This window comes from Diabrotica virgifera, chromosome 2 (genome assembly GCF_917563875.1).
Source record: "Diabrotica virgifera virgifera chromosome 2, PGI_DIABVI_V3a".
Lineage (NCBI taxonomy): Eukaryota > Metazoa > Arthropoda > Insecta > Coleoptera > Chrysomelidae > Diabrotica > Diabrotica virgifera.
This window is the reverse complement of record NC_065444.1, coordinates 20,898,896-20,916,613: the sequence shown is the minus strand read 5'-3', so window position 1 is coordinate 20,916,613 and position 17,718 is coordinate 20,898,896. Positions and strand designations below refer to the sequence as shown.

The 17,718-nt window shown below is 33.7% G+C and overlaps 1 protein-coding gene across 2 annotated transcripts; it reads left to right on the top strand.

The window, feature by feature from the left end:
* The first annotated feature begins 945 nt into the window (after positions 1–945).
* Positions 946–17,349, top strand: LOC114326492 (uncharacterized). 2 transcript variants are annotated; one of them, XM_050643442.1, is made up of 5 exons: positions 946–1,157; positions 2,359–2,530; positions 8,629–8,850; positions 12,329–12,623; positions 17,156–17,349. In XM_050643442.1, the coding sequence occupies exons 2-5, from the start codon at positions 2,369–2,371 to the stop codon at positions 17,203–17,205; spliced, it is 729 nt and encodes a 242-aa protein (XP_050499399.1). In that variant the 5' UTR covers positions 946–1,157; positions 2,359–2,368; the 3' UTR covers positions 17,206–17,349. The 2 variants fall into 2 exon arrangements, with proteins under 2 accessions (XP_050499399.1, XP_028130688.1); XM_028274887.2 differs by lacking the exons at positions 8,629–8,850; positions 12,329–12,623; positions 17,156–17,349 and adding an exon at positions 5,628–6,109.
* The last annotated feature ends 369 nt before the right edge of the window (positions 17,350–17,718 follow it).

Here is a 17,718-nt window from a genome sequence, read left to right as displayed (position 1 = left end):
ATTGCAAATTTGATAAAAATGTCAATTAAATAAATTTGCAAAGTGGGTTCCGTTGTTTTGTAAACAATAATACAGTCTATTTTCAAATTCTGCACGAAATTTGGCAAATGTTTTTCTAGTAATAGGGCGACATGCTTGAGTAATTATTTCTCGCAATTTCCCAAGTGATGCAAGTTAAGTTTTATAAACAACTGATTTAAGGTAAAAATAGCAAATTAAGTTTTAATTCAACAAAAAAAAGTTCGAGCGGACATTTACCATTTAAAATAATAGTCCGGGAGATAGCATTACAAATACAAAAGTCATAGTAAGCCAGCTGATATTAACACCCTGTATAATTAATTTTTATACCATTGGATGGTACTTTTTATAGTAGAATAGTATATAATTTTTTTCTATGGGGTTACGTTAAATCAGTTGTTTATAAAACTCAACTTGCTTCACTTGGGGAATTGCGAGAAAGAATTACTCAAGCATGTCGCCCTATTACTAGAACATTTGCCAAATTTCGTGCAGAATTTGATAATAGGCTGTATTATTGTTTACCAAACAACGGAATTCACATTAAATATTTACTTAATTGACATTTTTATCAAATTTGCAATTCAACAAAACCTCATTAAATTTTTCATTTAAGCCAAAGTTTCACAATTATTGCTTCACCCTGTATAATTATTGTTTATACCATTGGATAGCATTTTTTATAGCCTCTTCAATTATATATCACAAGTAGGGGTTTGCAATTTAAACTTTTTGGGTTGTGGTGGGTGGGGCCTAGGGGGTTGATGGGGGTGAGTTCTCTTTCATGCCATTTTAGTTCCCCCTTACTATCCTAGAAACGGTTTCAAGCATTTTTTGATATCAGCTTTTGTTCGTGAGATATAGCCATTGTAAGTTTTTAAATTGACACACTGTATAAAAAAAGTATAACCATTATACCTTGGACCACGGTCAAATAAAAACAAAAAAATCTAAATTGGATGACAGTAAACAAAGTTGTCAACAATTTTTAGTTGAACATCAAAACTTTTAGGCATGAATTTTAAATTTTAGTTCAAGTCCTTATTTGTAAAATTTTAAATTTTTGTGAAGATATCTTGCTGTGACGCTACCTTAATAAAGCATCTCCAAGATATTTTAAAAGGAACAGAAGGACTGTAAGTATTTATCTCTTACGTATATAAATGGTGCTAATAATAATTCTCCTTTTTTTTTTCTATTCACTTTATATCTTGTTTCTGGCTTTATCTCGATATTCCCTTTTTCTGTCCCTAACAAGTTTTCAATAAATAACTTGTTTATCATGTATTATACGCAATTCTTTATTTTGTAATTTTCATTATTTTCTGTGTCAAATTTTGGCATGTCTATCTTAGTAACTAGTCCAGCTATATCGCTTTTACTCTTATACTCTTTCTACTATTGCAGCTATTTAATTCTAGGTATAACACGTCGAGCTCTTCTAAATGACAAAGTGCAAATCTGAGACAAAATGGGAAAACATATATATTTGCATACGTGAATATGTTCGAAAAGCCATTTAAAAACAAGATCAGAAATAAGATGTAGAACTAAAAAAGCCAGAAATGCCTTCATACGGATCCAAAACTTATTCAAGGGAACAGAACCTCAATAGCAAAATACGGTTACTTCGATGCTATGTATTTCCCGTACTTCTATATGGAGCAGAAGCATGGACACTGACAGAGGCATCACGCCTCCTTCCTCTAGATGTGCCTATCCATGACTAATGGCGATTATCATCTGTATCTCATCTTTATGGTATCTGCAACAGCGCGGGAAAGCTGCACAGATGTTGTGTTGAACCAGGTTCTAAGGTTCTTTATCCAGAATATCCTTCTTCTTCCTGGACTTCGCTTTCCAAATATTTTTCCTGCAGGATGACTTGTAGAAGGGTATATCTTGCTTCATTTCGCATAATGTGTCCGAAAATTTGATGGTGGTCAGTACCTCTCGGTTCCTCATTCATTCTTCTGACCTCCTCACCTGTGACTCTGCCAGTCCACAAGAGTTATTCTCCGATATAACCACATCTCAAATTCATTCAATTTTCTGCACATATCTTCGTTCAAGGTCCAAGATTCAACACCATAAAAAAACAAAGCAGGCACAACGTCGCAGCATTCTTACTTTTGTACCAAGAGAGAGGTTGTGGTTCTTGAAGAAGGCTCCCATCCGGTTAATGGTGGATCTAGCTTTTCTGATACGCTCTCTTATCTCTTGGTTGTTCTGATTTTTACTTGTTTTCACTCAAACCTGTTTAAAGATTTTACCTTATTCTGTTGAAAAACTTTTATTAAATTTTACATATAACGAAAGCTTATCTGTATTTTGTAGAAGAATAAATATGACTGGAAGTCAAGCATGCTGCCCTGCGGCATGTCAACCATGCGCTGATTGTCCAATGCCGCCTCATCCCATCTGTTGTATGTCATGTCCGCCACCGATTGTGTTGCCCACTGTTCCGGAACCTGTCAAACCTTTAATGATGCCAGTTGAAAAATGCGAGGTAAGAGTGATCAAATTTTCTGAGTTCGTGCTGACCTGACGTTATTTCATCAGATTGTAATATTAAAAAATATATAACTATAAAAACAAGCAATTGGACCTTCGTAAGTTCCAGGTTTTCACCCAACGAGCCCGAAGCTAGAGCTGGAAGTCGATAATTGAACTCTTCGTGTAACTTTGCGTCGACTGATATACGATTTCACTAATTTTGAGTCATTTTTGCCAAACTTCCGGTCATAAATTTTTAACCGGAAATGACATCAAAACTGGAACTAAATATTCGAGCTCGACTTTTCAATACGCGATGATTGATATATCACATGTACTATTTCTGCGACTATATAATATGGCACTTCCGGTCATACCTTTTTAACTCTGGAACCGGAAGTCCGAGGTTAAATTTTTCAATTTAAAGTAATCGATTACTCTTAAAACTTCGTTGAGCAGAGTACACTTTTAAAACTGTTGTCTTGTCTACAAAATAGGACGAAACACTTTTAACCTAGCAATAGTAACTATTAAAAAACTCTAACAAGAAGTAAAACCACTTCTATGTAAATTGGTATATTTATTAAAACTTAAAAATCCCAATGGATTGAATAAAATATGTCCAATTCAGAACGTTTTCAGACCTATCGGTCCATCATCAGTGAATCTACAATAAAATAAGTAATCCCACCATTAGAATTGAAAGATGGTTGAAATTTTTTTAAAAAGCTAAAAATGTGGTTAGATTACTTACGTGCATACTTGCTAAATAGCCCCAGAACCAAACAATGGTTGAATTTAAAATTCGATTTACATTATTTAAAAATAATATTCAACAGGCTAAACGCCGATGTTACAGGATATTGCCTATGGGAACATGGTGAAACCCTACCAAAACCTCAATCAACCATCTTAGGCCAACTTTGACTATAAAGTGACACTAGTGTGTATGGAACTGTTTGAAGTGACATTGACAGTAGAGAAAAAGGTAGTCAATTTTAAAGTTAATTAACCAATAGGTCATGACCCACAACAAATGATAAAAATTTTAATATCTGAAAATGTCTAACATTTTAAATCTATTGGTTATTGAAAAGAACTTGTGATATACAAAATTAATTTAGAATATAAGATTATTTATATTGACTGTATACCATAACATTAGATTGATCAAATTGATAGAAAGAAAGTTGAGCTGCTGTCAATAATGACAAAAAGATAAAAATAGATGAAGGTGAGAGAAGAGAAAGAATCAGTATTAGTTGGAATGTTATTGTACAAAATGAATAAATTGGTAGGCAATTTAATCTAGTCTATATTGTATTGGTGGTTGTATATGTAAAAGGAAAATATTGTTATTTAAAAAATAAATGTAAATTTTTGTAAATAATGGATTTGAGTTAGGATACAGTCAAATAATTAAAAGTGTGTAATATGTGAATGAAAAAGAATTGTAATTATTATGAGATGTTTTATTTTTTAATTTTATTTCAAAAGTTTTGAGAGAATTCTTGTGACAAAGTGAGGGTATGTGAAGTTAGAGATAAAGAAAAGTATGATTATAGCTGTTAAGTCCAGTTGATACACGAATGAAATTAAAATGAAAATAATATTGAAAGTGTACTGAATAAAATAAAACCAAAGTAAGAAAAAGAATATTGATATAATTTAATTGTAATGATAATGGATCTGAATGTGAGAACTGAAATTAAGTGATGTGATGTTAGTTGGAGAGGTAAAAATTTTTTCTTGGAAAAGTCAAAGACAAAAAGTAGAGGGCTGTGGTGTAGGGTATAAAGACAAGAATTTTAAGGGAAAGAGAGGGATAAAGAAAAGATAAGGTGTGGAATTAAACTGAACGAAGTAATGAAATGAAAAAGAAGTAAAAAGATAGTAGGGTGAATTAATGAGGTGATGGTTAATAGGGTTTAGTAGTTTATAATGTTAGTCGGGTAAAGGAGTTTGAAACAGTGAAGGATAGAGGAAATTTTGAAAAAGAAGGGAGAGAAAGTTGAAAGAGAAAGAATAGGATAAAAAGAGGAAGTTGAAAAATAGGAATTATGAGAATAGTTGGCGGTGAATGGGGACAAAGTTGCGGTTAAGGGATGTTTGTCTATTGACACAGTTGGGACTCTTCTTCATGTCCTTGCCAATCTCCAAATCTTCGTATAAGTCTAAACGGAGTGTATTGTTTTGTTGAATATTGTGTATCAACTGGACACCTTCAGGAATCTTAAGTTCATGTTTATTGACTTTTAAATGGTGTGAAAAGGCAGAAGTGGTATCTCTCTTGCTGTGTTCAGCAGATCGGGTAGAAAGGGATCTGTAAGTTCTGCCGATGTAGGTGGCATCACAATCTGAATAAGAGAGTCTGTATACCCCACTCCGGTTCATATAATGGATAGGATCTTTGGTATTAGTTAAACTTTTGCTGAGAGTGTTATTAAATTTGAAAGATATTTTTATGTTGTCACAAGAATTGGAAATGATATGTTTGACTCTTTCAGATAATTTGGAGTTATTGAATGGTAAGGAGGCATAGATGGGAGTAGTTGTGGATGATGTAGAGAAAGCGGATTGTTGTAGTAATTTGAGTTCTCTTTTTTGTTGAAGTTTAGTGATGATGTCTGGGTCATAACCATTGTTGACTGCAATCTGTTTGATAATATTCAACTCATTGTTGAATTCAGTTACGGATAAAGGAATAGAGTTTAATCTATGTATAAAACTGCGAAAAGCTGAGAGTTTATATGATAAAGGGTGATTAGAAGTAGAATGGATAACTTCTGGGGCTATTTAGCAAGTATGCACGTAAGTAATCTAACCACATTTTTAGCTTTTTAAAAATATTTCAACCATCTTTCAATTCTAATGGTGGGATTACTTATTTTATTGTAGATTCACTGATGATGGACCGATAGGTCTGAAAACGTTCTGAATTGGACATATTTTATTCAATCCATTGGGATTTTTAAGTTTTAATAAATACCAATTTACATAGAAGTGGTTTTACTTCTTGTTAGAGTTTTTTAACTATATGGTATACAGCCAACCTAGGGAACTTCCCTTTTAGTAACTATTAACTTTAAAAGAGCTTTTTTGTTTTTTAGAATCGCATGACAGACGAAGAACAATTTCTGTACCGATTTGCCAATTTCTACAACAACTACAACATCGATTGGAGGACAGAAGCGCTGAAATGCAACGGTCCTCCAGCTCCAGATCCAAGAGCAATGGTGAAGTGCAAATACGGCGTAACCGTCGACGGAAAAAATCCTTATGTCCCTCGAGTACACAGAAACGAAAACTGTTGTACAGATAAAGGCTGCCCCACTGGTTTCAAACCGTGTGTGGTGAAAATGTGCCCGGAACTTCCTGGACATCCCTGTGGATTGTGGTGTGCTGAAGTCCAAGAATGCGCACCCAAACCTGTGTGTAAAACGAACGCTCAGCGACCCTCTGCTAGGGGATGCACCATTTGTAGAATCCATTGTAATCCTAAAAAATGTACGGCTTTATGTTTTAATAGGTAACCAAGTTACCAAAAGCTCATTGCTAAATGTGAATGTCCAAATAAAAATATTATATTGTATTTTATTTTTTATCATTTTTAGAATAATTTTGATCAAATAACGTCAGGACCTTAATAGTCATCATATAATCTCATTCCCCATCCTGATAACTTACTAACGTACAAACAAGTGGGTCGCGGTTAAGGTAGAGGTCGCGGTGAATGCTACTTGTTGAGTTGCGGTCTATATCGTCAGTACATAGCAAGGAGGTTACCTGCGCTGATTAGTCGAGCTAGGACCGCTATTAAGTGAAGTAGTTTGATGAAATTTGAATGACAAAAATATTCTGTTTAATATTCAGTTTCTCTTTTTCTAGTTCCAACAGTTGTTGACCAATAATAGTTTGAGGCGTTACTCTTTTGATGTATCCAGTTTTTGTCGTGACGATGTTTACATTTTAGAATTGTTTTCCAATTTTTGTAATGTTTCCTGAAACTCCATTTGCAGAAGGACGTGAAGCACCAACAACAGTTTCTTCCTGTGTATTCTGTTCCGGTAACTTCTTGTTCCCCATCTTCTGATCCGGTAAGACTGGTACTATCATCTTGGTTGGATGCCACCACCAATCAGAGGGCATCCTTGTAGCCATCCATGTAAAACAAACTCGTTTGAATTTCAAAAGCATCGATGTAAACCTCCAAACCTCCTGGATGGCATCGCGCTAAACCTCCACCGCGACTTACCTGCTCTGTTCTTTTTAATTCAGTACAATGCGTTTGTTTTACATGGATGTTAACCGCGATGTCAACTCCACCTCCATCTCGACCCCTTGTTCTGTTCGTACTCCTAGATTGTCTGATAAGTATCCTCCTCTGAGATGAAAAACATGTTTTATTAGAAAGTTATTTTTATTTTATTCGATAAAGTCTCATTTTCACTCAATAGGTGTGTATTTCGTCAATTGTCTATTCGTTCGAGCTGGTTTTTTATTTGCGTGCCATCTGTTCAGATTTAGGAACACATAATAATCTGAGGGGGCCAAATCAGGAGAATGAGGTGCATGAGAGAGAAATTCGAAGCATTGTTGTAACGCTCTTGAACCGGAGCATTGTCTTGAAGAAACAACACTTTTTTTCTTCTGCACATGGGCCGTTTCTCATTGATTTCCTGTTGTTGTTCTTCCAATGTTGCACAATAATATTGGCTGTTGAAAGTTTTAACTTTTTCAAGATAGTCAATTAAAATTATGCCTTTGCAATCCCAAAATACACTGGCCATGACCTTTCCGACCCATTCATCGACTCTTGGTTGATTCGGAGCACTTTTGCCGGCTTCAGTCAACTGAGTGCCTTCATGCTATTCTCTGGTGTGTAGTAGTGGATCCAGGTTTCATCAACGGTTACCAATCGATGCCAAAAATCCAACGAATTGCGTTTCACAAGGTGCAAACACTGCTGAGAAGTGGTCATACATACGATCATGTTTTTGGTCAATGGTCAGCAAATGCGGAACCTATCGGCAGGAAATTTGTTTCATATTCAAAACTTCGCTCATAATGTGACTAGTGCGCTCTATACTGATTCTTGTAGCATCTGCCTTCACTTTACGAACAGCTAGAACCGTTTCGTGGACTTTCTTCACATTTTCGGTGTAACTGTATCAGTGGGCCGTCTAATACGTGGTTCATCCAATGTTCAATTCGTCCAAATTCACGGAACCAAAATTTAACAGTAGTCTGAAGGAGCATTAAATAGTCTCATAATATTTATCTCCTGTAACGGGGTACTGGTTCGCGTGATAGATTATGGTCACAACTGGGCGATATTGAGCAATAGCGAATGGCGGGAGGAAAAGGACTGGGTAAAATGCACTAACTTTCGGTTCACACCACATATATTCCATGATTAACAAAACATGAACAAACAGTATAGTTACTACAATAATAAAATAATAAAGAAATGTAACAATAGTTCAGAGTCTTTTCCCACCGACCCGATTCGTGTGTCAGCATCTTCTCTCTCTTCTTCTCCCGCTTAGTCTCTGAGATTCATTCGATTCATCAAGGAAGACATCATACAGCTCAGCCGGAGAAGCACAGGGCCGGCTCGTTACAATCCAGCTTTTCTTTTGTTTCCTTCGCCGTTTTATTTCTCAAATAATAATGTTTAATGAGAGATCGAAAATCATGTTTCTCCATATGTCTCACTTTTCTAAACATGTCAAATTTATGCAAATGTCAAGAATATGCTCATGGCGGCATTGCGCTAAAATTTGGTATGTATGCCTAGAAAAGGTTAAGACTTTCTAGAACTAATGGTTTTTGGAAGATCGCACCACCCCATTGTCTACAATCGACAAAGGAGTCAAGATTTAAAAACTACCACTACAAAAACAAATCCCATTTTTCACAATGTGGAACCAAATTTTTTTTAAAAGCTTAGAAAATTTAAAAGTATCCAAAAAGTCAGCACAATAAAAGACTTCACAAAAAACACATTATGATGTACCTACTTAATATTCTTAAGATATCTTTTATTATATTATATCTACTATTATATTGTTTTATTTAAATTGTTCTTTATCTTTATATTGTTTTCAGTTTAAATACCCAAATATCGAATCATCTAATGGCAAACAGACGAAAGAAGAATACGATCAAGGTAATTTTTATAATAACTGGAACATCGACTATCGGGACCAAGTCAGAAAACAATATGGACAATACAAAGCACAAAGATGTTGTCCTGACATAACACTTAACTCTCAGCGCGCATGCTGTGGTTGTGAACTTCAGTCTAGATCTGCAGAAAAACAAAACAAGGTAAATTATTTTCTAACAGTTGAATTATGACAATTTATTTTTCTCTCATTGACTGGCCAGTGTTTGCTAAAACCAGTGCCAATAAAACACAAACACACACATATTTTTCTCTCCTTTTCCTCGAGTCCGTCATATTCGGTATCGGTTAATTCTTTGTCTACAATATCTTGAAGACCTTCGGTTTCGATATGATTATTCTTATTACCTTATTGAAGAAAAATAATTTGCTGATAAATTTACTTCATCGATAGACACATCAGGTGTTATATCGACTTTCAACATTTCCAAAGCTGGACACCGATCCTTCATTCCTACCAAGAATGTAAGAACTCAGTCGGTATGTGAATTCCAGAGCATTTGATTGATCATTAAGTCCTCCTTTTGTCCTAATAGCCCAGTAAATGAACGGAAAATTCGGCGATACCGTGAAATTTTCAGGGGCAACTCCGAATCGCATGAAAATTTGGATTTAGGTTCTACTTACCCTCCACTTCAAAGTTGAAATTGTGCCGTTGGTTGCTTTGACTTGGGAAGTGACAGTCACCCCTTCTCGGGGGTGAAAAAACATACGTTCAAGATAAGACCGGAAATTGATAAATTGACTGATTTTAAGCAACTTTTGTTCTATAGAGTTTTTTACGTAAGTCAATACTTTTCGAGTTATTTGCCATTGAAAATGTTGATTTTTCGACAAAAAACTAGGGTTTCAGACGGTTTTTCGCAAATAACTCAAAAATTAAATATTTTATCAAAAAAAATATCCTTAGCAAAATTGTAGCTTATAAAAAACCCAAAAAAATGGTGTATCAGTAAAGTCTACCAATCAAATAAAAACAAAATTGTAGCTCATGAAAAATACGTTCTTATTAGTCTAATTCCAAATCGAATATTTCAAGGTGAAATCACCGAAAAATTAAGTACTTTTCGGGAAAAACCCATTTAAACTTTTTCTAAAGTGTTTATAAAAAGCTGTGTTTTAATTGTTAACAAAAGTTTTAGCATTAAAAATAAGCGAGTTACGCTCAAAATAAAGTTGGCCCTCTTTTTTTTTGTAAAAAATCATGAAAATCTCGCCGTGTTTAGCTCCCCAAATGAAATTAATCGCTACCGCTTTACAAACAATTTACTTACCTATCTATTTTTTATATGATCTGTCAGTCTAACCGGTTTAAAGTGCTTATTTTTGAAAGGGTTATAATTGAGAAAGCTTGAATGGGTCACTAATCACGAGTGTATGCAAATTTTGAACAGCCATACCTTAACTAATTTTTGTCTTATAAAGAAACAAAATGAAACTAGCATATTTATAATAGCAAAACCTACATTTTTTTACTCTTTAAGATTTTTCTTATCACTAATACTTTTTAAGTTATTTTGAAAAAATGAAATTTTTCAAAAATTTTTAGAAAAAATTTTTTTTTACTATAAAACTAAATATTTTCAAAAATAAGCACTTCAAACCAATCAAACTTACAGATCATATAAACAATACACATACAGTTAAAATAGATGGTAAAGCCAACCGATTAATTTCATTTAGGGTGCTAAATAGAGGGAGGTTTCCACGATTTTTTTTTATCAAAAAAAAGGGGTTAACTTTTTTTTAGTGTAACTCGTTTACTTTTGATGATGTAAACTTTTGTAAAAAAACAAATAATAAGTTTTTTTTCGATACTTTAAAAATGTTAATATGGTTTTCCCGAAAAACGCTTCTTTCTTCGGTGATTTCGCGTTGAATTATTCGATTTGGAATTTGAAAGACGAATAAGAACGCATTTTTCATGAGCTACAACTTTGCTTCTACTCAATTTGTAGACTTTACTGGTACACCATTTCTTTCGTTTTTTTTTATAGGCTACACTTTTGCTAAAAATATTTTTTTGTATAAAATATTTACTTTTTGAGTCATTTGGGAAAAAAGGTCTGAAAACGTAGATTTTTTGTCGAAAAATCAACATTTTAAATCGCGAATAACTCGAAAAGTATTGACTTACGTAAAAAACTTTATAGAAAAAAAGGTGCTTAAAATAAGTCAATTTATCCATTTCCAGCCTTATTTTAAACAGGCGTTTTTCACCCCACGAGAAGGGGTTAATGTCACCCCCTAAGTAAAAGCAACCAACGGCACAAATTCAACTTTGAAGTGGAGGGTAAGTAGAACCTAAATCCAAATTTTCATGCAATTCGGAGTTGCCCCTGGAAATTACACTCCAAAACGGTCATTTATTGGGCTATAATAGCGCCAAAAAAAGTTTCCAATTCTTCTTGGTTCAGTCAATAGGTCAGTAGATATTTTACAGATTCGAGCGTTATTTACGTTAAAATTGTCTGCACGTTTACATAACTGTTTCCACACACATAGCAATTTTTTGTCTTTTGGGAAACTAATAAACTTAATCCACAAGGAAAGAAAAGTTTTCCTGTAGTTGGCTGTATACCATCAATCACAAAAATTGGAATAAATCCTTTGTAAAAGGTATAAAATTTATTAAAATCCCTAAAGGGCTACATCAGAACAAAACGTTTTCGATTTTATTACAAAATCATCATCAGTGTAAGACAGTCTGGATGCTAGCTGAGCCACCAAAGAAATATAGGGGTAATAACCCTTCAAATATAAAATGTATGCTTTACAGATGCATATTTACTTAAAATGCCTTGTGATGGGCAAAAGGCAACAGGAATAATGCCCTAAGGTAAGGTATTTAAATTCCCAACATGTGGGATGAAAAAAATTTGAGTTTACATTTCGATGACTTTATGGCAACTGGATAAACAGATAAACGATAACAGTTGCCATAAAGTCATCGAAATGTAAACTCAAATTTTTTTGCATCCCACATGTTGGGAATTTAAATACCTTACCTTAGGGCATTATTCCTGTTGCCTTTTGCCCATCACAAGGCATTTTAAGTAAATATGCATCTGTAAAGCATACATTTTATATTTGAAGGGTTATTACCCCTATATTTCTTTGGTGGCTCAGCTAGCATCCAGACTGTCTTACACTGATGATGATTTTGTAATAAAATCGAAAACGTTTTGTTCTGATGTAGCCCTTTAGGGATTTTAATAAATTTTATACCTTTTACAAAGGATTTATTCCAATTTTTTTAATAAACTTAATTACCGTATTGAAATCTTGTGGTTAATTGTCGAAATCACAGCCAAACACGGCGCACCTGATTTTTGATGAAAGTTTAACAATTATTGATTAAAATTACTTCGAAGAGAAACATAACCATTTACTGTACAAAAACACTGAATACAATGCTGATCTACTCACAGAGTACCCAACCTACTTCACGTAGCCCAACCTAACTGCGCAATGGCGTATCTTCTCTTATTGTATCATGCCAAAGACTGACATTTTTTGGAAAAATGCATGTCTATAAAATCAACCCTCAAATAAGTTGCTTTTATGTTTAGTTTAATATATTTATCTAATTCTTATTTAAACTTTTTAAAATTATTTAAGATACCTAACGAAACGGGGTGCCCTTTTGGATACCAGCCATGCTTATTAAAACTGCTTCCGCCCCCAGATCAAAATCCATGTGGTGCATGGTGTGCCGAGTTAAAATTACCAAGGCCAGGTAGTACTGTTTGCAAGGATAGAAAAAAAGAAAATAAAGATGTATCAAAAACTTGTCAAAGACCATGTTGCAAACATTGGAAGTCTAAAGAGGGGGAATGCAAATATGATTTACCTTGTAAAGCTCACTGTTATAACCACCCAGTAGGAATGAAACCAAAGTACCACGTACCAACAAGTAAGCTTTACTATCATTATTAGTTATACATCAGGCACGTAGTGGCCCACCAGTGTACGTCCTCTTTTCCTCCTTCTATATTTGGTTTCCATTTCCAAGTTCCTAGCAGTATTCTTGTCTTGTCCGTTCTTCGCATATCTCCATACGAGAGTAATTTTCGTTTTTCTATTCCATCATAGTGTCTCCTTCCCATTCATTACTCCTCTAATTTGTCCATTTCTCACTTCGTCCATTCGTGTTAATCAGCAGCTTCTTCTCCAAAACATCATATCCATTGCATTTATTCTGTTTTCCATGCTTTTGTTTGTCAGCCACGTCACGTCTCTGAGTCATACAATGAGCAACTTTCCACTATCGTCTTAAATATTGGTTGTGTAATTTTGTTTGTAATATCGTCGCTCCATATAATCCAGTTATTGTCTTTTATTTTTTGAAGTTATACTTCTTTAAGCACGAGGGTGAATTTTTACATTCCCTGGCGCATGCGCACACCGACAGTATGGTATTAATCGCTACATCTTTTAAGTTATGTAGTGCAAATAAGGTGTGCGTGAAAAGAATATATTATTAGTATTTTCAGTAAATACATTTATTATAATTTTTATGTCTGTGGATTTGTCTACCTCCTAATAAGTATTATTGAAAATGTTTATTTTCAATTATTGTATCTGTCACCGTGATTGTAACTATGTCCTAGAAATGATCGACTGAATACAAAAGCGGTGGTAGCTGATCAGTAGAGCATTCGTCTAGGGATCGAGAGGTCCCCTGTTCGAATCCGGACAAAGTAATATCCTTTTTTTTTAATTTTTGGTACTCTTTTTGTTCTTTCTAAAATTACTTTAATATTTAAATACAATACAAAAAGAACTGTTTAAAGTAGATAGGTATATTGATTTTGTTGAAATCATAATATGAAGTTAGATTATATAATAGAAGTATAACTTCTTACGTGCGTACAAAGTACACACACATTCTTTTTTTTTTAATTTTTGGTACTCTTTTTGTTCTTTCTAAAATTACTTTAATATTTAAATATAATACAAAAAAACTGTTTAAAGTAGATAGGTATATTGATTTCGTTGAAATCATAATATGAAGTTAGATTATATAATAGAAGTATAACTTCTTACATGCGTACAAAGTACACACACATTCTTTTTTATTTTATTTAATAAATCCGTTTCATCTGATCCTGTATTTGTTAAAGTTAGCTCTAAGTATACAGTATACAGCAACAGCAACGCTATTAGACATACGGGCACATTGAGCTAATACAGTCCTGGACCCTTCACTTGTTTCACTGTTTACACAGATTGATCCTACATAAGAAAAGTCCCTTGACGTACACGAACAAGTATTAAGTTGGAGAATATTCGAGATGTCATGAAATGTCTAGTGACGTCTAGAACGTCTGAAAATGTATATAAAGAGAGAGAGTTGACAGTTTATAGAACAATAATTATTATATTGGAAGTTTATAGTTGTCATTGTTGTCATAGGCATATCACTTAAGGACGGGAAAACAAACACATGGATAAGACAGAAAACCAAAGTCACCGATGTGGTTCAAAAATCACTAAAATTGAAATGGGAATACGCTGGACATGTAGCTAGGAGCGATCTTAACAAATGGCACAGAACAATTCTAACCTGGAGACCATACGAACACAAAAGACCCAGAGGCAGACCTCCTATGAGATGGACAGATGATCTGAAACGAAAAAAATTGGCTACAAGTAGCGTACAACAAAAAACAATGTAAAGGAAGACTTGAAGAGGCTTATGTTCAGATGTGGACGTGAATGGCTAGACGAAGAAGTTGGCAATGTGTTAAATTTCTAAAAGTTATAAAGTATTGTAATAATTTTGGTGTTTGAATAAAATTATTTTAAAGCAGAGTAACAATACTATTGTAACATCACAAAAGGCGTCAATTATTATCATCATTATATCGTCGTCGTCCCGGCAAAAGTCATCAAGTTCAAAGTAAGAGATATGAGGAAACGAACATTTAGTGACTTCTGCCTGACAAAATGGTAATTTTGGACTTATGCATATTCAGTGACTTAGGCAATCAACTCTACACGTACTTTCTATGACTTCGTTATTTCTGCCAGACTATCAAAATTGATATTGTGAATCGATCAGGACACTTAACTCAATTTTAGCAAAAGTGGACTTAGTGAGTTTTGCCGGGATGACGACGATATCAAATATTATTATCATGACGGTCACATGATATGATGACATTGTGAGACATGAAAATCACTTGTGAGAACAGGCCAGATTAGCCCACAAGCCTAGCAATTGGGAACCGTGTGTCTACTAGAGTGGCGCTTACTGTGTATTTGTTTGTTTTATGAAGTTTTTATTTCTCTCCAGGTCTTCTTCGGTGTTTTCCATGACCATGTATTGCATTTTATCATAATAAATTTCTAAACTCCAGTTCCCAAATACTTCCTCCAGCTTTTTTATCATGTAGACGATGTCGTCTTTGTCTTCTGTTAAAATTACTTGATCATCGGCAAACAAAAGGCTATGGATATAATTGTTGTCAATTTTTACTCGTATCGGTCCACATTTATTGTTCCGGTTTTATAGTGTTTCATCTATAAAGAGTTTAAATAAGGTTGGTGACAGGCAGCATCCTTGTCGAAGTCCTTTATCGATTTTAAACACATCTGAGTAGTTTTTTCCGACTTAAATTCTACATTCATTGTCTTCGTAAAATAATTTTACTGCATTTATATAGGTGTTATCTACTCCGTGATTTTCCATTGCTTTCCACAGGTTGTTTACATGTTGTCGAAAATATATTGGACGGGATTCTGCAGAAAATATCCAAACTACACTTTGTTAAAACTGAGATATTAGCAAAACCCTTTACGATAAAATTTTAAATTCTCTATTAAAAATAATCATGGTTTAACATTAAAATCGTCAATATATGCATTAGATCCACTTTTGTGGCTTGGTTCCCTTCTGCAACACAACTTAAGTGAATTCAATGAAGTTAACAAACATTTTTTATTTTCCATTATTGAGTTACATAATCAGGAGTATAATATAAAAAATGTTAATATGAAATTACTGGGATTTAATAATTTGTTCGATTTCAAAATCTGGAAGTCCCGTGAATTCAATAAAATAGTTGCTTTAAAAAAATCCAATTTTGTGGCGTGCTTCCCTTCTGTAAAACGACTTAAGTGAATTCAAAGTTAACAAACATTTATTTTCCATTATTGATTTACATAATCAGGCGTATAATTTAAAAAAATGTTAATATGAAGTTACTGGTTAATAATTTGTTCTGTAAGTCCCGTGAATTCAAGAAAACAGTTGTTTTAAAAAAATCCACTTTTGTAGCTTGGTTCCGTTCTGCAAAATAACTGTGAATTTGCATAAAGGAACCAACCCACATGGATCTTTTCTGCAGAACGCTGTAATTCTGCAACAGGAACGTTGGTTGGTTCTTTTGCTCATAGAGGACGGTATATATCATATGTGGCTTGGTTCTTTTAATAAATATTTGTAAAAATATGTAATATGTAAAAATACATATTTGTGGTTTGGTTCCTTTCTGCAGAATGCCGTCCTGGACGGAATTCTGCAGAAAGGATCCAAACCACACTTTGTTAAAACTGAGATATTAGCCAAAAACTTTACGATAAAATTTAAAATTCTCTATTAAAAATAATCATGGTTTAACATTAAAATCGTCAATATATGGATTAGATTTGATTTCACACATACTGTTTGATTCAAGAAAACACTTGTTTTAAACAAAAAATCCACTTTTGTGGCTTGGTTCCCTTCTGCAAAACAACTTAATTGAATTCGAAGTTAACAAACATTTTTATTTTCCATTATTGTGTTACATAATCAGGCGTATAATCTAAAAAAATGTTAATACGGAGTTACTGGAATTTGATAATTTGTTCTGTAAGTCCCATGAATTCAAGAAAACAGTTGTTTAAAAAAATCCACCTTTGTAGCTTGGTTCCCTTATGCAAAATAACTTAAGTGAATTTGCATAAAGGAACCAACCCACATGGATCTATTCTGCAGAACGCTGTCATGCTGCAACGATAATGTTGGTTGGTTCTTTTGCTCGTAGAGGACGGTATATATCATATGTGGGTTGGTTCTTTTCTACACAAGTATCTGCGTGGTATTTTACAACCTATGAGAATGTTAATAGGAAAAATACATATTTGTGGTTTGGTTCCTTTCTGCAGGATCTGACCGACTGCATTTGTTACATATTTGTTTTAATTCTTGTATTAGGGACGAAGGGGCATGTTTTAGCAATTCAGCAGGTATGTCTTCAGGACCAGTTGCTCTGATATTTTTGATTCTTTTAGCGAATTTCTTATTTCGTTTTCAGATATATCTGCAACTTACATCTTTCTATTATTTCGTAAGTTGGGTTTAGGATTTAATAAGTAAGTTTAATATTTGTTATGAATATTATTTATCGTCAAATATTTAATATAATTTATAATTTAATAACTTTCTTTTCGTTACAGTTGATTACGACCTTTTAAGAGATCTTGGAGAATGCATGGATTTAAAATAACACAAGCCAAAAATGTACAATAGGAGAAACAAAGAAACACTAATTACTTGAAGCAGTTATTCTATAATTTTTATAATTGAAAACACTACCAAACCCAAAACTTTAACCAGTACTAAAAACATTAAAGAACAAATTATGAAACTATTTTCGACTATTGTTTTAATTTATATAGATTTGTTAAAAAATCGACTGATCATATTGAGGACGGCGTGAGACCATCTGGATGCCACGCAGATTTTTCCATGGTGTCGACGTGACACCATTGGAATGTCACACCTAATCTTTGCATTCTACCGGCATGTAGTTTTTCAGGACTCTCAGTAAATTCTTAATATAATATGTATATAGCAGAGTACTCTTAAGCATATTCCAAGGTGGGTTTAAAGTCTATTAAAATGTCTTAAGTATAATCTTAAGTATGGTTCAAAGTCAATCTTAAGTATATTTCAATATTGGTCTACGGTCAATTCAATGTCTGACGTAAGCTTAAGTAATTTCCGTTAGTCCCAGGTT